This window comes from Aythya marila, assembly GCF_965140915.1.
Source record: "Aythya marila genome assembly, chromosome: 5".
Lineage (NCBI taxonomy): Eukaryota > Metazoa > Chordata > Aves > Anseriformes > Anatidae > Aythya > Aythya marila.
Window position 1 is genome coordinate 20,143,768 of NC_139046.1, and position 24,040 is coordinate 20,167,807.

The following is a 24,040-nucleotide window of genomic DNA, read 5'->3' on the forward strand; positions in this document are numbered from 1 at the left end:
TTTTAATGCAGTAATAAATGTTCTACCAAAGGAGAAGTTCAAACCCATATAGCCACATCTCTGCTACATTTTAAGACTGCCATATCAACTGTCAAGCCCTATCGATGTGGTTCATAGTTTGTTTACTCACTGTCCTACTCTTGGTTAGGGATCTACTCAAGAAGTGCTTGGTGCTTACTTCCCTTTTAATAACAACTAACAAGTTTCTTCTGCAGAAGGCTCTGGACTAGGCAAGCAAAACATCTCCCATTGTGCAGTCTCATACACAATTTAACAAGTTTGAATCACAGAGTTTCTTTAAATTCTCTGCAGAAGAGGTAGGTGTTGCTGCTCTGTTCACAACTCTGTCACTTACATGTAATTAGCAGTTGCAGTTTAACAGCAGGGGCATGAGGTAAAAGAGGTACAATAACAAACTGGGTTAATAAAGTGCCAGCAGCTGTCTGTCTTGGTCTTCTTCCTCCAAAGAAAAACTTACTTAAGGAGAACAAGAGATATTTTCCATAGACAGGCCTGGAGCAAAAGGACAGATATTTTCTTATATGCCGTACCTCTAAATTCAATTATCTGGGACAAGGAGAACCTGTACCCTAACCCAACAGAAAGGGAAACCTTACAAAAAGCAGGGAGCCATTGTTTTGCCCTTGCTACCCACGAATCACGTCTACCAATGCAACACCACAGTTACTGTAGGGACTGGAGTGCCAAGTTTTACCACAACTCTATTCACACCCTACTGATGACTCATGCCCCTTCAGTACATCTCTGCTGGCTGCAGAGCCCTGTCTGTCTCCTCTTTTGTTTTGATTTAAAGTCAGTCATGACTGGAAAATAATTCCTATAAACTGAGGTAGAGCTCGCTCACTAGAACTCTCACATATGCCCCTGTGTCCAGGGACCTATAACAGAACACTACCTGCAAAACTGACATAACCTAAGGACCTCTTCCATACAAGAGCTCAGACATTTTTTGAGCACAAAAGGCTCTTTTGAGTTTTATAATTCAGTCTGATGTTTCACATTTCCACTAAACCAAGCTTTTTCCTGCAAAAAGCACAAACATGAGAATAACTGCAAGAAGACAAGTACTGGAGCATATCCTTAGATCACGGAGTGTATCCTCCTAACTCTCCTGAGCCCTGCTTTCCTGTCTCTTCTTGGCCTGCCTTCCCAGTCACAGCCCTTGGCCCACAGAAAAAAGTTGCAGCCAACAACTGCTCCTTTTCACAGAGACATAGGCAAGCTGCCAATGAACAAGCACCAGCGTTTGAGCAAAATATTCCCTTCTGTTCTAGCCCTGAAGCACAGGCTGCATGTATACACCAGGTAAATGTAGCATATGTAAGAGCCACTCTGAGACTGTCTTCTGACTTTATACACACCAATACAATTAAACCAAAACACTACTCAGTTCTACCCCTCAAACTGTTTTTTAATCTTAAGTATGTATGAATGCAGTCATTTTGCAATCTTGGTATTTTGCAACCTAAATCAATAAGCCTCTGATTGGGAAATGGTATGAGGTGAATTCCCCGCTCAGGAACAGTAATACATGCTGTTTTTCTATATTCTGGGAAGATGGCCTTGTCTTAGCTTACTCAAGCAAGAATTCACTTCCGGACTTCTGCCATGCCAGTCCGTGCAGTAATTACGAGCATTGACATCAGGCTTATAGACTTAGTAACTGCAAACATGGCCCCTCTTCAAGAAACAGATCAGATGTATAGATGTTTACCTTAAATAAAATGCAGCTCCTGGTAGGTTTTGATAATTCTAATGGTGAAATAAGTGTTTTGAGCCAGGTAGAGGTTGTTTGTTTTTTTTTGGAAGAGGAGGAGAAAAAAGCTGCTTCACTGCAGGCTGGCTTAATTGACCAGTGGTGTATGCTTAACTGGCTGATGAAGAGCTGGTAAGGGGGATCCTTCAGGAAGCCTTAGGATGATAGCGTTGCTCTGTACAACTAAATTCTAAGCATGAGACCATCTCATATCACAGTTCCTTCACATTATCCATATATGATGAAAGCATATACATTAAGAATAGGAAGCAGCAATTTTACTGACATGTCTTCAAAAAATAAACCCTTACTCTTTATTGACAACCAAGTTAACTGAAGTCATCAACACAAGCTCACTTTAAATTACAGATTTTAACAAATACTTCCTGTTACATTAGCTGTATGACTACTACAACAAAAAAAAATAAGAACAAGAGAAACTTTGGAGTGGAAAGTTATGATTTATTAAAAAAAAAAAAAAACACAACCCACCACTCAACAAAAGTTAATTGAGTGTACAAAATATTCCCCGAAGTGAAAAAGACTGCTATGTATACAATGTACACGGAACAAATAAAGTAGAACAGTTAAATCTAGAGATAAGTCAGCTACATTCTTACAAAGCCAGCTAACTTCCCCTAAGAAAGGCAACACTAGTACTCAGCTAAAGCTTTGATGTACTGCATGAAACAGTTAGGCCTAACAGTCACTGAGGTAGCAGTGTGTTCATTTGGCAGATAAACAGACACTGACATCATCCGACTTGTTTAACCTCACCACATACTGTAAGTGCCTGGGTCCTACTCGAACAATCTTACTGTAATGTAACATAAGGGCATGGTGTGCTTCTCACAGAAGGATCTGTGCTGTTTCCATGTCAAAATATAAAATCTGAAGTGTTTGAAGTTTTCTTTTTTAAAAGTACTTACTTACTGGCTTTTCCACAAGCAACAGTATTAAGAGATGAAAGCCTGCTACTAATTCTCTATCTGTAGCTTCATTTCCTCTAGTGAAGTAACCAACTCTCCACAATAAAGTCTTTCCTGCAATTGAGATGAAAGAGTCAGACTGCATCCATCCAAGTCGGAAAGCTGTATTACTATGGCCCTATTTTGATGAAAATAAAAGCACTATTTGGGAATAGTGTAAGTCCTGCAAATCTGCCTAAGATTCTTTTCATATCTGTATAAAGAAATGCTTTCAAGGCATTTGTTGTCCAAATTACAGATTTTGAAAAGAATAAAGTTTTGTTCTAATGCATGCAATAGCTTTTTTTATTGTTGTTGTTTAAATGACAGTTGGAAAAATTGATTATTGATAAGACAATGTGAGGAAATTGTGAGAATCTAACAGTGAAAAGGGTCAAAACTAGTAGCTTAAAAAGGAAACTGTTCAAACAGGCATTAAGTGCAGAAACAGTACTCATATAAAACATAGTTCTGTAAACAAGAAATTAAACCCAAGTGATTTTACGAGTCTTCATATTATAACAGATATTTAAAGATTTCTTGCTCTATGGCATTGATCTGAAATAACTCTACACATTCAGCTTTTAAGAAAATATTAGAATAAGATATGTGGTCCTCTTGCTTTCTAAAAGGTCAAAAACCACTGTGGAATATTTCTGTCCTGAGGTCTGTCAAAATATCACAGCCGAAGTCTACACTCATATTTCAAAAGCAGATACAGGCAATTTAGAAATGTCACTTTTATAGTTTAACAGTGAGTTTATTTAGTAAGTTCTTTTCATCAGGTTTCCATTAACCCACTCCTGAGAAATATTTTCTCATTATTTTAAGACTTGTCTCAAATAATTAATTGCAAATGGATAAGAACAGTGCATATAATTTAAGAGGAAAAAATACGTATCACACCAAGTACTTCTACAGCTACTTTAAAAAGTAAATATTATTTACAGGAAAATGAAAAATTACATGCTTAAATCTTTCCCAGGAATGGCTTCTTGTGTTTGCAAACAATGAGAAAAAAATCTATACACCATGATTTGATCCTTAGGGGCTCATACCCTTAACGCTTAAGTCATGCGGACTCAGAAAATAAATTAAGGCATTTTCATGTTGGAAATCTGTGAGCTTAATTTTGAGATAAATACTGGATTCTTTTGACTGAAGTTCTGGAGTGTAAAAACTCATCTCTAATGAATAAGAAAGCACTGTGAGCAGCTCCCAGATACCTGTCAGACGGATGTTGGGTCAGTACAACCAAATTTTTAGGGAGAAGCTCATTTTTTAAGAGCCTGAAAATTTAAGAGGCACTTTAATATACACATTACAGATCCCAGAGTTTTCCCACTTTTTTTCTATGCTTGCTGAGACCACAAAAACCGGTCACACTTGTCCAACATGGACTGAATCAGGGCTCTGCAAGAAAATCAAAGGAAAAGAAGAGGTTAAACTGTTGAAAAAAAACTAACAATAGAAACAACAACTGTTTTGCTTTTTAAAGCATTTTGTCAAAAATTGTCAAAAACACGATTACATATCATGACATCACTATGCATGCTTTCTCTGGAGGGGTTGGATCAGACTCTCTACAAGACGAAACCTCCTTCACATATATCTAATATATAGTTTTTCATTTCCTTTTTGCACCCCCATTTTAAGGTAGCTATATTGACAATACATAGTTCTTAAAAGAAAATTTTTCATTGAGTTTAAAATTCAAGGCAGAAGTGTGGAATATTTTATCTTTTTGTTAACTGAAAAGAAACTTTAAAGCACCAAGAAGATCTAAAATGAATGGTGTGCATATACAGATCTTCCGTTGATGCATCATCTTACCTTTGCCTTTTCTCAGCAATTCTCAGTATCTCACACACTCCAGTAAATCTCTCAGACAATTCTAGCATCATGCCACACTCTTGCAATAGAGGCAAGGCACGATTTGGGCCAATGGCCTTTGCTAGTAAGAGAGCTATGTTTTCCACAGTAATGCAGTTTGTCCAGCTGGGGCTACCGTCGCTGGCAGCATTTCCATTCTGTGGGCCATGGTGGTGGAAAACAGCGCTGTGATTTTGTGCGAGATGCAGAAGAAACTTCCATTCTTCTATAGTCTCTGGAACTGAACCTAGATGCAAAAACAAATTTGTTACCTTGTTTGTAAAACAAGGTTTATTACAAGCCTACTGTTTTAAACAGATCCATACCTAAAAAGGAAGCTAGCTATCCTGTTTTTCTCTTTGGAAATGCAAGAAAATCAAGTGTCATCAACAAGCAAATTGCATACAGAACTGTATTGCCTCGACTGACTCAGTGTCAAGATTCAGTGCAAAACTTTGCAATACTTCAGCATTGGAGGCTTTGTCAAGTCAAAAAACAAAGAATTGTTTCATCTTAAGGCTACTGGGACAATACTTTGCTCACTGCAACTTTGTGTGTATAAACATGTGTAGTGGGGGGAGTTCTGCGCCACATGGGGAGGCTAGCTTTTCCTCCAAATCTAGCTTTTACTCCTGATAAACAACCCTACATTCCTGAGGTGTTAAATGTTTTCTAGCTTTCATGAAACACAATGTGAAGATGCAAGAGCGTAACACCCACTTAGGTTTTTCAAATATGCTGCTGTACACCAAGCAAGTGGGACTGCTACCAAAACACTTCAAAAATAAAAAAACAATCCACCACCAACAGAAACAGCTTATCTCCACTTTTGAGAAACTTAATCAGCAGAGACTAAGGGCAGTTCTGATGTTGCAGAAATGTGTACACAGCTTAAGATTCACTAACCATCTTCTTCATTCAATAGGCTCAAATCATCCAAATGAGCAATATTAGTAAAGGCTTCTATTCTTCTATCCAGCTCCAAACAGAGGAAAAGGTAACCAGGCCAAAACCTTAAATAACAGAGTAAAAATTTCCAGGAATCAAATATTCATCCTAAACTGAAACAAAGAACAATTAAATATTCACTTAAGGAACACAGAAGCAATTGCACTTCTTGAATGCCAACAATCATATGGCTCATCACAGAGCAGGCTCACAAAAGGTATCAGATGCATTAAATCGGACTCTTAAAATTCAACCTCAAAACAGGAAATGTTTTTGAGTGAAACTTGTTCAAGCTAGGACCAGATAAGCGTTTTTTGTTTGTATCTTTTTGGGATAAGAGTACCAATGAAGCAAGTATAAAGAATTAGCAAGCTTTCGTCTTACCCATGTGATTTACAGATGTCTGCCATTTTCTCTTTTGTAACAAAATCAGCTGGGAGTTTAATCAAAAGCAGAATGAGCTGGCTGTAGCCCCATGTAAACAAATGTGATCGTGGCCTAGACAAATAAAATTTTTGTTTTAAAACATTAATGGTTTTCTTCCAAAAAAAGTTCTCTCTACAAGAAATTCAGGTTTATCAAGTAGAAGTAGGAACATTAACAAGACATGGCATAGTCTCAGCAAGAACAGTCATTCAATAAGGTGTTACAGGTAGTTATTTAATCCTTTGGTTGCTTCTGCTGAACTCTGCAATACGCAAAATGCTCCAAGGATTCACTGACATCCAAAGTGTCATATAAAACCTAAGCCTCCCTTTTTGCTGCACTCAGAACCTCAGGTGAACCCTGCTTTACCTGGGATTTCCTTCCACATCCACAGTATTTGCTCTTTGTGGTGCATCAAGAGAAACCGCCAAGCACAACCAATCCAGTCTTATTGATTCCGGTTGCAGAAGAGATCTAAGAAGAGATGGCCTACAAAACAAAGCACATGGGGAAAAAATACTGATTTTAAATATACCAGATACATGGAGACATAAAAGTTGCACATGAGCAAATAAATAAATCATGATTAAAATTAAGTATGGAAAAAAAATAGAATCATTTATGTTCCTAGGGACTGAAGGGAACCACTGAAACCCATTAAGTTGACAGAGGTTGGATTCCCCTTGCTTTTTTTTTCCCCCCTAAATACTGTCTAACCTGGGTATGCTGAACAGTAGGCACAAGAACAAAAATAGCAGGTTATTTTGAAAGTATGTTGCAGAAAAAAAATATTAGAACTAGCACCTAAGCTAATAAAATCCATACTGATAAATCAACTAAAACTGGCAGAATGATCTGAAAACTAATGATAAAGAGCACCAACCATAGAAATATCAAAACAGTTAAACAAAAAAAATTACAGCCACGCGATGAAGGCAGCACATAGGTGAAAGGCTCTCTATTCCCTTTACCTTTTATCCTCTGGCTGTGACTTCAGCAGGCTATCTAAATATGCTAAAAAGTGAGTTGGATCATTCCAACAAAGCTGCTTGATATCAGAAGGTGAAATAGAGGGGTGGAACTTGATTAAGGGCCGAAGAGCTGTTTCCCCAAATTTTTCATAAAGCCTGAAGAGAGACAGAACAAAAAACACTTTCAGAAAGGTGATCTTCTGAAGAGATTCCCAGAAAGCTTCATAAAGTGTGAAGCTCTCAAAACCAATTCCTGCTAGCAAGTTCACAACATGGAGAAGAGGGAAAAAAAAAAAAAAAAAAAAAAAAAAAAAAAAAAAAGGACTTGGAAAGGACTTGGCTACCTTTGAGCATGTACCAGTAACAGAGGGCCATCATCCCAGGGCCCCAGGTCATGCAACAGTTTCAGTATTTTCAACATATCTTCATTTTCCATTGCCAAAGCAACAGGACTGTGACAAGTTAGTTCTGAAATAAATCAGTGCACATGTTACAAGATACAAACAATGTTTTGCCTTAACACACACAAAACTGTTGTTACATGTACAGATACAAGTTACCTTTTCTACTTCCTTAGAACAGTAGCAACAAGTGAACACTTGCTCATTTCATGGAAGTCAACATCACTTGGAGGCAGGGCTTCCAAGTTTCAGTTATAAATGATACAATGAAGGCACAGAATAATATTCTTGATATATTTCTCATTTCTGAGGTCTTTGGACTTCAGAGGATGCAGTTTTTCTCTAGTAAAAAAAAAAACCAAGTGCACACTGCAAGACATATGGCTTGCTGAATATAATGTAGATCTGCAGTTTTCAGTATAGTATGTTTTGCTTCTATTAATAAATAAAAACTTCTGTGAAGTCAGTGACCAAACTGAAAGCAGAATTCATCATAAACCAAGATCCTGATGAAATGTTGGTATCAGTCTGCAAACACGAGTACAGTCCAACTGAGAGCAAACTGGGAACGTATACATTACTTTAAAGCTCTCATGAAGACACAAATTATGAATAAATTCCAAGAAACCCAGCACCACATGCCAACCATCAAAGCAAGATTCTGTTCTTTGACTGATCTCAGTTAGTGCCAAATTAATGCTAAGACTTTAAGTCACTCTTAAAAGAGAACACAAAGCAGAAACCGCATACAGAGAACAGACATAGTTCTGTTTTCCAGTATAATCAAGAAGCTTTACTTCAATAAGACTAAAGAGAAATCAAAAATACCAAAAGGATTTCTGCAGAAAAGGGAAGTTTGAAGTGATCACAAGCCATTCACTTGCATGGGACCATTCAGCCTTTTTTCACACCAATGACAGTGCTCTTTAAGTCAGGCCTTCCATTTCCAATGCAAATACTGAAGTCCCATCTCCAACCTTCTGCTTTATTTCTATAGATATTTGATTTTACATAAGATTTTTCTGCTCGTTGAAGGGCATGTATTTGCTTTCACAAAGATCTGGTCTGTAATTGCCACACTGTTCAACCAACAAGCTCCATATACATTAACAGCTTCAGAAGTAGTTTCTATGGAATTGCAAGGTGAGGCTCCTCTCTCCTAGGAGCCAGTAGTTTTTCCCTGTATTAGCCTTCTGGGGAACAGCACACAAACCCCAAAACAGAACAAAACCTTCCACCTACCAATCACCTTTCCCCACTATATTCACAGAAGGAAAATTTGCAGGCATAAATGGGAATATTCAAACTTTATTTTCTTTTTCTTCCCAAACAAGAAGTCTTTCTCTCAGCCTACCAGTAATAAAATTTTCATTAGTTACCTTTCAATCCTGCGATATATGTATTCCATACATTAGGGCTGTTTGCATACGTGGTTATAATGCACTGCTTCAGTCTTTTCAGATCCAGAAGAAAGAAGTAGCTTTGTATAAACCTACAAGCCAAGGTTGACAAAGCTGCTAATGGCAGACCTTGATCAGAGCTTTCCTCTGAATCACCATTTCCACAAGAAAACACACTCAGCTCAAAACACAGAGTTGTCAGCTCCACAAGATCTTTCTGAACATCTGGTTCTATGTCACATGGAGCAGAAATTTGAAAGGAATCACCCAAAGGTCCCTTGAAATTAGTACTATTTTCACATACAGTTTGGCTTTCATAAGTTTCATCACTACTTTCAGTGCAGTCTTCCAAGATACTATTCGGTTCTTTTTCTACTAGGTCTCCACCAGTTGGATCTACTTGCAGGTTTTCCTCCAGGATTTCCCTCTGTTCTGCAGCACATCCAGTCTTGTTCTTCCAAACAGAGGAATCAAAACGCTCTCTGCTGCCAAATTTTTCTTCCAGATAGACAAGCCATTCTCGTAAAACCCGTCTCATGCACTGTGGTTCTAACAAAACCAGGGGATCCTGGAGTTTGGCTCTGTAGAAAAAAAAAAAAAAAAAGAAACTTGCTAAGTTGCTTCACAGCTGTAAGACATCACAAGTAAAATATTATGTATGTTTCGTCCAATTCAAAGTATACTCCTGAACTTGACTTACAGTTAGCTGCTGTTTTTGTGGTTTTGAATGCAAACAGAATTTAAACTACTTGCACCATCTGCATTTGCTGCTGTACTTCCTGATTTCCCCAGGCTTTCTTTCAGAACTGATTTTTCACAGAATCATCTAGGTTAGAAGAGACCTCCAAGATCACTGAGTCCAACCTCTGACCTAACACTAACAAGTTTTCCACTAAACCATATCACTAAGCTCTACATGTAAATGTCTTTTAAAGACATCCAGGGATTTTTTGTTAGGTGCATTTGTATGTGTGTGCACATTGTGTTAGTGATTTTTTTTTTTTTGCCATTGTTGTAGGTTGTTTTTTGTTTGTTTTAAGCATGCTTGTAGTTAGGATATAGTTACTCGGTGTTACCCTTTTGTCCTAACCAAGCTTATAGTGGGTTTTGCTTCGTTTTAAATGGGGGAAACAAATCATTAACCAAAATGAGAGCCTTACAGGTAACATTAATAGACATTTACAACATTACTTTTACATGTTTGCAATGAAAAAAATCAGTCATTTTTCTACTAAAGCCCAACATATCGACACTAAAAATTGCCCAGCTTACATTGCTTCTGCTGTTGCAGCCTTGAGATCTCTTAGATGATCCTCTTCTGGAATCTGGCAGCTCTGTGGTTCTGATCTAGAAAAATACATTCATCTCAGCCTTCACTGAAGTATTGTATTTAATAATTTACATGAGGATATTCCTCAGATTTGCCAGGAAACAACATAAATTCCATTATTAAAAAAAATAAAGCTCCCATTTCTATAGAAGGAACAGCTCAACCAACAGAAGTTACAGGTGAATTGGACATGAAGAGCAACCATAATAAAGTTTCTGTGACCTTTATTATGGCTTCTGCTCTAACTACAGTAGATTTCTGAAGACACTAAATGAAAAAAAATAATATGACACCATATGAAAGTTACCATAAATTATCAAATTACTGGAATATGAAACAGTTAAACTCTGTGTTAACTGGACAGCCATTACGTTTTATAGGTACCATAAAACACGGTTTGAGGGAGAAAAGTGTGTTGACTCCCCACTCTGTAAGTGCAGGACAAACTGTTGGACTCATACCCCAAGCAGGCATCAAAGGTATGCTACCTAAGAGTTGCTGAATACACTACATTCTTACAATTCAGTAACTACAGCACTGCGGAGACTGCATGCTCCAACATCCTGAACCAGTTTCTAGGTAAGAAGCCAGCAAGAACCAGCTAAACCCAGAGTAGCAAACAGCAGCTGTGAAAACAAACAAACAAAAAAAACAACCAACCAACCTGAGCTCCTCATTCTCCTCGAAACAGCACATTTTCTTTAGGTTGCTAGCCTCAGAACACCCAGCAAATGCAATTGCTAAGACAAAATGATTTTGCACTCACACTCTCTCTTCCTGGGGAGATGCTACCAGACTGACAGCCACTTCCTGCTGGTGCTCGTCATCCTTTGCTTCTTGCCTCCCTCTAATATCAGGGCTCACATGAAGCGTGCCAATCTTTTCTGTAGTTTTGCGTACAAAGCTGGAAACACTAGAAATCAGAAGTTCAAACACGTGAAATTCAAAGTTCACAACTGAAACAAGCAAGCACTTTCTTTCCATTCAAACCATCGTTTCAGACATCTTTATAACCTGAAGAACTTCTGAGAAAAGGATCATACCAGTGATGGCCAACGAGAACAAAATTCCCTAAGAAACTGCTCAGAATTTGTGCTTGAGTCATGGTCTATAATATCAGCACAAAGAATCAAAAACTGAAGTACTTAAGACTTGTTTTTTGCTGCTTGAAAACATAGGCTTTCACACTAACATTAGTGCTTAGATTTTGACATATTTGCACAAATAAACGCAGACTGGCTACATTTCATTTTAGGGCTAATAAAGCATCAGGAAAGCATTAGGAAATGATGGCCCTCTTAGTAGTAAGAAATGATTTTACAGCACTCAGAGTTAATTCTTCGATCATAAAGCTCACTAAAATCACCCTTCTCATCACCGATTTTTTTTTTCCCTGCCAGGTGTTTTATTCAAGAGAAATCCCAACGAGCACACAGAAACCCATTTCTACCATAAGGAGAACCACATTATCCAGAGTTGAACAGAGACCTCAGCCTCTTGCTTTCTGACTAAGAACTAGTTTAGGAGCATTAAAAAACAAAACAAAACACACACCTTCTTTTAGGATTACAGGGAAACTTTAAAAAGCAATAGTAAAAAAAAAAGCAACTGTTTTACTTTATTTAATCATAAATAGAACATAGAGGGTACTTACTTTTAAGTTCTAATTACTATTACTGTTTACACTCAAACTCCTAAAAGTTGCTTATGATTTAGAAAGAATTCATAACAATGCATGTATGTCTGAAACCTGTTCTGAGATACTCACACTATTGATATCAACTACATTTTTTTGTTGCAGAATATAATTGACATACCTAAGTGATTAAAGAAGAGGTAATATTCAAACTGTCATTATGGAGCAGTAACATTTTGTTGAGGAAACACACCAGTTTCACAACAATTATTTAAGTTATGTTTTTATCACCATTTGCTTTATATGTTGAAGTGAGTTTTTAAAAGGCAATTTGATTTCTGCACAAAATGGATGCTACCATATTTACTTGCACCTGGAGTAAACTACCATTATTCTACAAACATTTGAGGAATTCATTCAATTTACTGAAAGGTGCATATGTGAGGAGAGAAAGATGGCAGGCTAGACAGTACACTTCACAAGTGTGTTTTGGCAATATCTAGCACCATTCAAATGTTTTAATTTCTGCCCACAAGCCCTTATCATTTAGAAATCCAAGTAGCACAAAAGCTAAATTCTAAAACAATATTTTTAGTAAGTTTCTTTTTGAGTACGAACCACTACCACAGTTTACAAGGTTATGTTAAATATTCTTAGCAGACATTCAGAAAAGTAAGGCTGAAATCTTGGCTGCACTGAAGCTTACAGCAGCTCTTCGGATCTTCATTAGAGTCAAGATGAAAGCTTTAAATAGCCTAGCAAACCTGACTGCATCTCCAGTGTTTCATTTCAGGTGTTACATTTTTGCAGAACAGAGTATGAATTAAAACAGACAATGCTACAAATTCAGAGAACATAAAAAGGGAAGGATGTAATGGATGAATGAACCTCCTGCAAGTTTTACCTTTCTTTCACAGCTTGGAGAGAGACGAGAGGAGATGGGGAACGAAATGACAAAGGAATACTGAATGGGAGAAAAGTCTCACTCCGGTCAGCCTCAACCGCCACAGATGCATGAGATACGTTGTCTAACAAATGGAATTGAAATAAAGAGTCATGAAACAATGGCCTGGCAAAAATGAAACAATGAAATAAAGCACAAGTCACTAATTTATTGCTAGACAATTTGTGTGGGATAATCATATTTTTCGGTATTTCACGATGAAAATTATGTGGAGACAGAAAAGCACTACCTAGTCTCACGGACCATTTTATTACCAACTTCAAACCTTTTGGTTCTATAATAAGGCAAATAACATTCCGTGACAACTGTCTGAAAACTTACAGTCTATACATAACCTCACAGCTCGTTTCAAAGACAAAAAACTTAATTTAATTCACTGTTAGTTATTTAAGCAGATAGGAAAATTTAATGTGGTAATATGCATCAACTCACACAGCCCTATTTCCTAAAAGGGAAACTATCTCTGAAATACAGAAACACAAATCTTGGTTAAGGTGTAAATCACTCCTATTTGAAGGGACTTCAAAACACAATTAAACCCACAACCCTGGCTTTTGACAAGAATCACGGGAAATACAGAGCCCCTGACTTGTTCCTTTTCACTGTTATATACCTACCTGTATCTACAGGGTGTTTTGATTAGTCATTTCCTCATACAAGCACACTTAAGCATTACACTTAAGGGGTGTAATGAAGAAAAAAGGATACTTTTGAGTAAGAATGACACTGTTTTGCAACAGTCAGACCTATCTGCACTGCTGAGAAGAAAAGATGCTGTGCTATTACAGAACTTCCAACAGAATCCACTCTCCTTCAATAGGGCCTAAAGGTCACAACTGACTGGGACCAAAAGGCTGCTTTTGTTCATTATACAAATTAGCAACCTAAAAAACTTGTGACATCTTACGTAAATATGATCAGGGAAACCAGCTGCAGCACAGAAAAAAAAAAAAAAAATGAAGTCATTCATTAAGTCTATCGCTTTTAAATACCAAATGAAGTACACGTGCTTCAAGAATCATCTAGAACCTGTCTAGATTAGCAAATTTGCTATCACTTACTTAACAGATAGAAGAGTTTTAACTCACAATGCTCAAGAACTATGACCCTTCATTTTAGAGTTTTAATGTTAGGGAACCTTCCTGCACATTTTCTCATTTGTCATTTTTTTTTGGTGAACGAAGGTAAAGAGACAAATGTAAGCATAAGGGCTACAAACATCGTGTACCTTAGTCAGCAGGACACACTACTGACAAACAGAGAAGCAAAAATTCTCCCACTCTACTGTGGCTTTCCTCCAGCAAAGCATTCAAATTGTCTTCCTCCTCAAACATCTCTGCAACAGCTAAGAGCAGCCTTTTTATTGGAAAGCCTCTCTACCGCACCCTGAACTAAACAAGCTCCTTATCATCCCAGGTTTCTTCCTCTTCAGAGCAGAGAACAAGACACATTATTTCACTATGCTTCATCTAGCAACAGGTATTCATTAAGAAACACTCCCTGAGTAGTTAAAATGTTAGATATTAACAATTATATCATTCCCATGCTAATGTATAAATGTGTAAGAGGTGATCCCCTTTACAGATGAAATCCTGCAAGAAAGCTAAGCCTACTCCTCCCTAAGCCTACTTGTTTTCCCCAATATAGAAATAATGCCAGAGACAAGACTAATAAATTCTTTCCTGTAGCCAAAAAGGCTGGAAGGATAGGAACATCAAACAAATCTCATTTGAAGCTCAATTAACACTGCCACAGACAGCCAAGACAGTCTCAGCATTAATGCTGAATTGCACACAAAGGGGGAAAAAATCTGAGTGAAACTCTAGCTTGGGAAAAGCCCTCTGGACCTTTTGTATCGCTTCTCATTTTTGTTTATGTGTTTATTTCTGTAGAGCCAGTATTTCACCCCAATGATTCAAGAAAGAGTTTGACTAGAGGATAGGATAATTGTGTTTCCATTGAAAAAATTAGAAAATTTAATTATAGATAACTTGGTAGGAGAAAATAAGAGCATAGAGCAAATAAATTCTTGTAGAATAAATAAATACTGCATCTGAATAACATATTTTCATTAAGAAACATTACCAAGTTCCACCTGTTCATCTTCCTGGTGTGCAGGAAATTCTTTAAGTCTCTCATCTTCTGAGAATGTTTGACTGTGGAGAGAACATGAGTCTTCATCGGACTGACTGCCTCGTCGACTAATAACACGATATATACCCGAGTCCAAGACACTGAAGCTTTCCTGTCAGACAAGGGAGAAAGACCAGATGTTTTTCGAGTTGCACTTCCTTGTTCAACTTCCTGCAATGAATTGAAACAACCATCCCAAGAGAAATAACCTCACAGCCCTTCATAATTCACCATCTGAGAAAGCCCTATGGAAGATCAGATTACTGACAGATCCAGAACAGCAGAGGACACACGTGCTGTTAAAGTCGTAGTCCAGTGACATTATAAAGATGCACGCACTGCAATTGCTTTCAGGAAAGCAGCCTGTGGAACAACTGGCATACTTAGTACAAGACCATGAGACAAAAAAACATCTTGGCTTTAGTCCCATATGTGAACCAGCCAGTTCACCCCATGTACCTACATCCAGACGAGTCCATGTGCTTTCTACCAGTAAACCACACCTAGCTAGCACAACTATGGATTCTCTAAAACGGTCTGCTTCTAGACACATGTACATCCTTTGGCTCATGGTCAGTCCACATAGTTTACTTTGCCAATGGAAAGGACTCATTTACCATGTCCAGATGGAATTTATGTTACTGTTTTTTAAGCTTCACTTTTTAAATACTTAAAACAACATGAGCTGCTTTTGATCTAACTATGGAATGTTTTGCTTTATTTTTTCCTTAGAGCTTTCTGTTTGAGCTGCAGAGTGAGACCATTTTTAAAACAGGGCTAGGACAGCTCTGAACATTCAGACATTCAGCATTCACCAGATAAGACCACAGTTATAATCAAGATGACCTTTACTGAAGCACGGCAAGGTACAAAACTCAGCTGTGGAGAAAGCTTTCTTTGTATGCTTCTTTGTATCTATCTTTGTCCATTTCTTAACTGTTAGCCATAAAATAACACAGGAAGACAGGGGTGTAAGAGCCTAAAGAACGCAAGTAGCATTATTTCATGCCTCCCTACCCCAAGTAACTTTAAAAAACAGTATTATCACCTATAGTAGACACAGGGAAATCAAAAGCCTCATCTACAAAGAAAATAACAAGATGGTTGTAAGAAAAAGATAAAACTTCTAGCTAACATTTTTGGCATTACCAATACACTTACATGAGACGAAATGCTACTCCTCCTACTGCTGCATGCAGAATCTAGAGGTTCCACTTTCAAGATCAGTTCCTCCAGACGTGAAATGAGGTCCTGTTGGGTTGAGGCATCCAGCTGGGACTTCAAGTGTTCCAGCTTGTCTAGTGGCAAATTTTTTCTTGCCTAAAAATACACAGGGAAACAGAATCATTATTATTTCTAACGCATGCATGAAAAAATTAACAAGGAACTACATATGCAGGCTAATTTTCATACTAAAACTATAAGGTCTAGCAAACTTCTTAAAATCTACGAAAATATGAACCTTGGAAACCCGTGGAACTTATTGTAAGAGAACAGGGAACAAAATGGAGTTACATTGCACATTTACAAAGAGGTATTTACTTACTCTGCAAGAAACTATTGAATTTTGGAAGAGACAAGAGACCCTGGCAGCAAGAGTCCAGAACCCTCTTCTTATCAGACGATCTACACAGCGGTCTACCAGCAGAAGGGAGAGGTGTACAACTTTTCCATTTGTATGCAGACAGAACAGTTCACTCTTGTAAACTGCAATATCCTGAATATCTGCAAAACCAGATGCACAAAAGAAGCATGTTAAGGACTGAAATTGTTCATCAGGATTCCTTTTTGTTCCTGAAGGAAGCTGAAAACCTATTTCCTTGAGCACAAGCACGTGCAACAGCGTAATACAAGTGGTACGGAGAACAAACACTAAAGAGCACTAAGCTAGCATCTAACAACTATAAAGCACAATTCAAGTATCAAAACTTTCCAGAGTTGCATTTCTAGACTGCACCCAGAAGTACACTTAAGCTACTTAAAGTTCCCTTTTCCTTTGAAGGATGAAAAATGAAACAAAGACTGATAAATATGAGAGAGGTACATCATTATTAGCTTTGAAAAAAGAACAAAAAGATTTGGTAGGAGAAAACCTCTTTGACCTTTCAGCAGTTTCCAGAGGAAATAGTTACGCTATGTGCAAACACTCAAAGACAAAGGCATCGGAAACTTAACACCAAAAGGTGGGAGGGAGGCAGAAGGAAGAAGTCAAGTGACAATGCCCAACAGTTGTAGGACTGTGCCTATAACCACATACATACAACTATTTATGAGGTGCCACTCATGTGACAAACAAATACACTCACTGGTTAGACAGATGTTAGAAAAATATTTTTTTCAGCTTTCAGCAGTTTGATTATCCTTCACAGGATACCTGGGAATAAACAGCAATGGGGAAAGAGTACTGTGGGTTTTGTTATTACCTCACAGTATTTTGTTACTGTGCTTTAAGATTCACTTTATACCAGGTTTTGTTTCTCAGAAATATGGAGGCTGAAAGGGGTGGGGAGAAGGTTACTAGTCAAGGGTATGTCTGACAGATGACAACAAAAATGATTTCTCTGATACATGTTCTGCAATCCAGCTGCAGAAATAGAGCCTGAAAGGCTTTGTGTTAGGCAAGGACTTCGGATACAGCAAACATAACAAACCACATTACAAACTAAGATTCTTAAAGTTTACCTTTTACTTCACTCCAGAGTAAGACTTGAACACTTTGGGGAACAAAGATATAAATGCCTCTTTCCGTCCAGGTTACAACATAATGCTCACTGCAAACAAAGCAGATGTTAACCAGGAAAAAATTAATTGCAGTAGTCACTGTAAGCCAACATCATCCCTACATACGTTAAGTACAGCAAATGAGACAGTTGTTTAACGTGATATTTTGAAAATTCTTACGCAAAAACATTAAGTTGATAATACTAATTAGGAGTATACGCAAGTTATTAAAGGATTTTTAAATCTACTTTATCAACAGGAAACCAATACTCACGTCAAATACAGTAGCTTGGGGAAAGATAAAGATTGTGGAGAGCAGCTGGAAGTCGTGCAGTGAGGATCCATCCTGTAAAGAAAAATGATCTATTACAAAACATAACCATAACAGTATCACATTCTTAATCCTTTAAATCTAAACCTGGCTTAAACGTACAGTCTTATAACAGCAAAATTCACTGCTATAGTCACAGAGACACCTACAGAACCAAGGCTTTGGCAATTTTAGTTAATTACTCAACTACTGCTTTTCATTATTAGATGGAAACATGTTAAGATGACAGCTAGGATTAAAGTTTGACTGCACTGGGAGTTTATTTCATCTTCTCAGCTGGTCTTGAAGTCCCTAACTTGTTTATCACCGGTAAGGCTCATGCATTACCTGAGAGTAACAACAGGGAGAGGCGGTGATGAGAGCAGCTGCTTGAACTGATGCGTGCTTTGCACTTCTCCATCAAAGTTCACCTCCCACATCCTTGAGCCAGGCCGCGCACAATATATTAGTGGTTGCTGATTCCCGCTGTTTTTTCCAGCAGGAAAGAAACATGCTCCAAATTCTCCATCTCTTTCTTTGTTACCAATTTTCCAAAACTTCTCTCTAGAGGAGAAAATGCATTTGTTAAGGCAGCATTAACAGAGGCTCTAATTAATTTTATGTTGTTCTTGAAGAATAAAAATACTAAATCCTAACTGCTGAACTGTTTGTTCTCTAAACTCTGCAATGAAAATTCTGAAGCCTGCATAAAGTTTGTAACATACGGGGTGCAGCAATATTTATTAGTTTAAGTAAAAACTCAGATCACGAGCTTTTTTTCCTCTTTCAGCAATTGCTGAAAAAAGTCTTCTGCAGTTAATCCTCCTGGTTGCAGCACAGCCTTGCAAGTCCAATATTTTACAAGTAAAACGTAACTTGCCTCTCTGTATCACACAAATAAGTACGTGTAAGTGAAGATATGAGCAGTCTTCCATCCAAATAATCGAGCTGAACAACACGGGAATCTACAGTGGTTATAATCTGAACAGGAAACATCACAAAAGTGGCAGCAGCCTACAGTTTAAAGAAAAAAGAAAAAAATGCATACTGGGCCTCAGTTCAGCATAAAGATTATTTCATTAAGTTAAAATTGCATAATTCAGAAAAGGCTCACATACACTTGAATGTACAGTCTAAGACAAAGCAAGGCAATGCAGTTCCTCTCTTCTCTCCCCCATTGTGGTGGTTTTACCGTGCTAGACAGCTAAACACCACAACCACTCTCTCACTCCCCCACCTTAGATGAGAAGGGGAAGAAGTAAAGTAAAGAACAACTCACAGGTTGAGATAAGGATAATTTAATTAAAGGGAAAAAAAATATAATTATTAAGGAAAGATTATTATTAACTAAATTTAACTAAAGAGAAAAAAGGGAAAGAAGAAAAGGGAGGGGGGAAAGAAAAAACAAAAACAAATAAAGGCTATATAGAAGCGCAAAGGAACGAAATTACACGTACTCTCTACTTCCCACAAATGAGCGATGCTTGACCACGTCCTTGAAGCAGGGCCTCAACGCACGTAGCCAGTGTTTGGGAGGAAGACTGACATTCTCACAAGAGCCCACCCCTCCCCTCTTCTTCCTTTTTCCACCTTTTATTGCTGAGCATGACACCAGATGGTATGGAATATCCCTTTGGCTGGTTTAAGTCAGCTGCCCTGGTGATGTTTCTTTTCTCACTTTTTTGCCCGCCCTCTAGGAGGGTCAGAGAGAGTCCTGATGCTGTGCCAGCACTGCTCAGCAACAGACAACACTGGTGTGATACCACTACTGTTCTAGCTACAAGTGCAGAGCACAGCACTGTATGGGCTGCTGCAGGGAAAGTTAACATCTCAGTCAGACCCAGTACACCCATGAAACAAGGTTCTAATGCTTAGAGATAGAGGAATCTAAATCATCCTCTTCCCGAAACCATTACTGAAGTTTTCCATTACCAAAGTTTTAAGCAAATAAATCTTATCCTATAGCACACAGACTTTTTACTTTTTTAAGAGTGTTTTTTTTTTTTTTTTTGTAACTTTACAAGGGTCCTTTACTCTTTTGTAAGCTTTGTGCACTTGCCAATGCTCTCAATTCTCCCCATGGGTACTTTCAGCCAAGTCTTATAGAGACAGATCTGAAGGATTACTGAATACAAAAAAAAATCCATCAGATTTAGGTGATTTATATAAACTCACAAACTTTTTCTATTACCCAGCAGTGAATTACCCAAATGCTCTTAATTACTCAAGTGTCTCAGCTTCCATGGGTGCCAGAACAAAGTCCTAGACAGACTTCTACTGGAAAATGCACTCCCATTTTCTAGTGGACAATCACCATGTTTGACAGTTTAAAGCTGTCTTGTTATGAACATGTCAGTTGCTAACTTTGAACAAACTGTGCTACATTTGAGATTCAATAGTCTTAACAGGCCCAAGCAGGCACATATTTCATGGGTTTTGCCCTTCTCCCCTATCCTTCCACAGCTGATTTTCTTGCTCTTTAAATGCAACATTCTTGCTACTTTTAAGACAATTTTCCTTCTAAAATCTCTCATGAGGGATGGAAACAACCTGAAGGAACATGCCTACTTCCACATTGTGCTGCATCTTACCAACCAAAAGGAGAAGTGACCTAGTCATGATAAAATTTGAAACACTGAAAGACTGGAAATCAGGCTGCTGCTATTCATTAATGTGAGTGCCTTTTGCACAAAGTGTAATTGGTTTAAACTTTGTGTCCACCCACCATTTGTTTTAACTATTCCACATCTTTAGGAATGAGAGTATCCACACAGAGGCCAAGAAATACACATTCAAGAAGAATAAACATGCACAGCTTTCATACTGATCCAGAAAGCCCAGAAAAAAAAATCAGTCTGTGACTGCTCTTTCTCAGACTGACAGATGAGCTGAGGACCAAAACATGTGGCTGACACTGCACCTGGAGTCTAAGGGGTCCAAGGAGTCCATCAGGCTCAGAAATGCCAGAACTGCGTACTTGGATCCTTGTCAACTCCAAGAGGAAGAAGCTCAGCCAGTACACACTATTTTAATACTGCTCTGTCCTATACTGAAGGGAATTCTATGAGACCATGCTTGATCTTGATCACAGCAAACAAATTTTAAATGAACTGTGGATTTACTCAAATCTCTGAAGTCTGGACAAATTTCTGTCAGAACCTACCCATACAAAGTCAGCCTGAATCCAGTGCCTCTGTGTTGCTAAATCACACAAAATTTTTAGTTCTATACATTAAAAAACAGTTTTACGCTGAGTTACTAAATTAGCTAAAAAAAGGTTTGGGTACGGAATTGCAAGGATTTCTACTGTTATCTCAGTAGACTGTTTCTCTTGCAGTCAAAGCTACACAGAAAGTTTGCTTTCCCGACACCCAAAACAAGTTTTCCTCTGTTCTACATCTCTTTAAAAAAGAATCCACACAGCACCGCCTGGGAACCTCTTTATCTTGAGGTATGTGACACTTTACCTTTCCTTGTTTTGATGTGTTAATCTTGATGGCTGATACTTTTCCCACATGATCTCCTACAAAAACACGGAGGGCTGCTGTATCCCAACATAGAGCTGTGACTTTTCTGCCCTTATGCTCAGAGGAAACATAAATACGTTCTGGTTTCCCACGACGTTCCTGATTCAGCTCCCAGACTACTACGAGACCTTGGCTGCAACATTTAAAAAGAAAACACAGCTTGAGCATAAGCGTTCTAAAGGCATTCAATGTTTTATCAGCGACAAAAACACATTACCCCAAAGAAATATAAAACCTAAGCAAGAAGTTCACCTCAGAGCTGACATTGCCAGCAAAGATGCTAAGCATAAGGAAAAATATGCATTTAAATTTTAAACAACGTAAGTGATATTAACTGCAACTTTCACTCTGCCATGTCACTGAAAACATTTCTTCTGATGCTGAAGGGTCTCAAGGGTACATTTATCATATCTTTGCACGCTGAGCTCTCTCATAGATGTTCTGTTACAGAAATACAGCTTCTTCCTAGAATAATTATGCCAGAAAAAAATATAAGCAAACTACCCAGAATTATTCTGTTGAAGCCTGTACCAGTTAATTCCCTGTCCCCATCCAAGTTCTCAGCAGATGTCAGCCTGAAACTTACAAGTTACTTCAAAATATTTATCCTCTGTTCAGGTTTCCAAGTACATCGCTCACCTGGTAGCAACAGCAACGTAGTCTTCATCATGCAAACAGCAGGCAACTCGGGAAATGGCACCTTCCTGAAAGTAAGGTATGGCAGTAAGCACGGGTAAGAAACATTCTTGTACTACGTTTGCCAGAACACAACTTTTATCTCTATGAAATAAGAGATTAATGTCAACAGCTGCTACCAGTTTGTGGTGATACAGGTGCGTTTGTTTGGGTTCTGCTGGCAAACACTGAGCTTACTCTAAGAAGCAGTAGCCAACAACACAACTGGATCAAGAGAATCAACAGCTCATCCTCCAGCCTGGGAACACACAAATCAGTCTCCTATCCTTGTATCTATAGAAGCTGTTTTGCCACAACTAAGCAAGATGTTTGCAACCTCCAAAGATGGTTGCATTCATTTTATAGTGGGAGCAACAATGGCTCCCAGGAAACAGTATGGGGTGGTAGGAACAACAATCCCTATTCCTTGACCTCCTTCAGAAAAAACAAGCAAGCCTACATTTTCTTTGCCTATTCAGGTAGTTCATAGTTTGGATACCCAAACAGTAGTTATATACATGTTAGTTGCTCTGGTTACACATTCGAGGGTTTTCTTTGGACTCAAACATTCAGGGGGTGACTTTGCTGCTGTTGTTAAAAGTAAGATTTGGATAAGCAGAATTCTGTCCCTCTCAAGCCGTTTCTTTCACACCTCATGAAACACATTACACCACACACTCTGGGGACACCGACCAGCACCACAACCCTTTTTAACATGTAGCAGTTTGAAATATTACCTTATTTGGACAATTTAAGGAGCTGAAAATACCCATTGAGTCTTTTAATAAAAATTAACATTAAATCACATCTTTCCCAGTCCCAATTCCCCTGGATATTTTTCTCCAGAATATTTTACCCTTACCTTATGAGTAAGAAAGAGCCTTTGCTTCCAGCCATCTCTCTGTATAAGATTCAGTCCTCCTCCTGAGCTACCCAGAGCTATCCATCTCCTCGACACAGCTATACATGTGCACTGAAGGCATACAAATCATAAGGCAGAACACACACACTGGTAAGTACAGTATCTTTTCTTCACGTTATTATTATTATTATTATTTTTTTTTTTTTAAAGTTCACTGCTTGCCAACTTCATGTGCCACTCCTCAAACACCAGCTGCAGAGCCACCACTAAAGAAATTAAAATTCCTTTTTCTGAGAGCCAAACAAATGGTAGAAGATAACAACTACTTAAGATTGTATTTTTTCCCTGCAGTTGCATTAAAAAAAACACTGCAGCAGGATTCTGTCTTCACTTCTTCTTTTTCTGTGATTCTCCACAGCACAACACCCATAAACTAACACGCACAAACTCCCAAAGAACATGATAGAGCTTGTGGGCTAATTAGAACAGCAACTGATTAGGATAACTTCTTAAATTGAATAACAAAAGCAAACATCACAAACTCACCTTCAGACGACTAGAATCCAGCCTGAGTGCAGAAAGCAATGGATCCAAACATTCAAACTCTGCCAGGACATGGTTGTAAGAGTCCGGAATGACTGGCGCAGAGGCCATAGGTGCATAAGGCTGGCAGCACTCGCTCATGGGTACATCACAGCTGCAGCACCTACCAAACAGAAGGTAGGTTCGCAATTAGCCCACTTTTTAGCGTTACAACAGATTTTTTGCGTTTAAAGAGACTATAACAAGAAGAGGAAAATGCTCAAGGAGCGTTAGACCTCAGCATACCAACACCACACGCGCACCCGGTTTTAAACTTAGCCAAAGTTCCGCAGGCAGGCGCTTATTGATGTTGAGCACCTACGCCCAGCCCCAGAAGCCTACCTTCGGGGGGCGTTATGGAGCCAGAAGCACTTTTACAGCGGAATGTGAGGAGTTCCGATGGGTGCACCGCCCAGAAACCCACAGGCGAGCAGCTGGGGGAGGCAGGACGCAGCAGGTCCCGCACAGAGCCCGCAGCAGCCCCGAGCCCCCCTCAGCAACCCCAGGGGCCGCCCCCCTCGGCCGCCGCCTCACGCC

The 24,040-nt window shown here is 38.5% G+C and overlaps 2 protein-coding genes across 7 annotated transcripts in view; one reads left to right on the forward strand and one right to left on the reverse strand.

Annotated features, from left to right (window-relative positions):
* Positions 1–24,040, forward strand: part of LOC309878507 (L-lactate dehydrogenase A chain) — a 246,290-nt gene that overhangs the window by 170,846 nt on the left and 51,404 nt on the right. The window lies entirely within an intron of this gene.
* On the reverse strand, positions 1,646–24,015 carry HPS5 (HPS5 biogenesis of lysosomal organelles complex 2 subunit 2). 6 transcript variants are annotated; one of them, XR_014317675.1, is made up of 24 exons: positions 23,846–24,014; positions 23,468–23,627; positions 22,922–23,032; positions 22,024–22,088; positions 21,325–21,517; positions 18,738–18,871; positions 18,206–18,421; positions 17,822–17,893; positions 17,509–17,597; positions 16,373–16,551; positions 15,988–16,146; positions 14,779–14,938; positions 12,634–12,757; positions 10,860–11,006; positions 10,036–10,110; positions 8,743–9,344; positions 7,307–7,430; positions 6,963–7,118; positions 6,361–6,480; positions 5,950–6,063; positions 5,524–5,630; positions 4,579–4,864; positions 3,972–4,158; positions 1,661–2,820 (listed from the first exon to the last, which is right to left on the reverse strand). XR_014317675.1 is itself a non-coding variant. In XM_082762532.1 (23 exons), exons 2-23 carry the CDS (start codon positions 23,603–23,605, stop codon positions 4,098–4,100), a joined length of 3,432 nt encoding a protein of 1,143 aa, XP_082618658.1. In that variant the 5' UTR covers positions 23,606–23,627; positions 23,846–24,014; the 3' UTR covers positions 1,653–4,097. The 6 variants fall into 6 exon arrangements, 4 of the variants coding, with proteins under 4 accessions (XP_082618661.1, XP_082618659.1, XP_082618658.1 ...); XM_082762532.1 differs by having other exon boundaries at positions 1,653–4,158; XM_082762533.1 differs by lacking the exon at positions 10,036–10,110 and having other exon boundaries at positions 1,649–4,158; positions 23,846–24,015.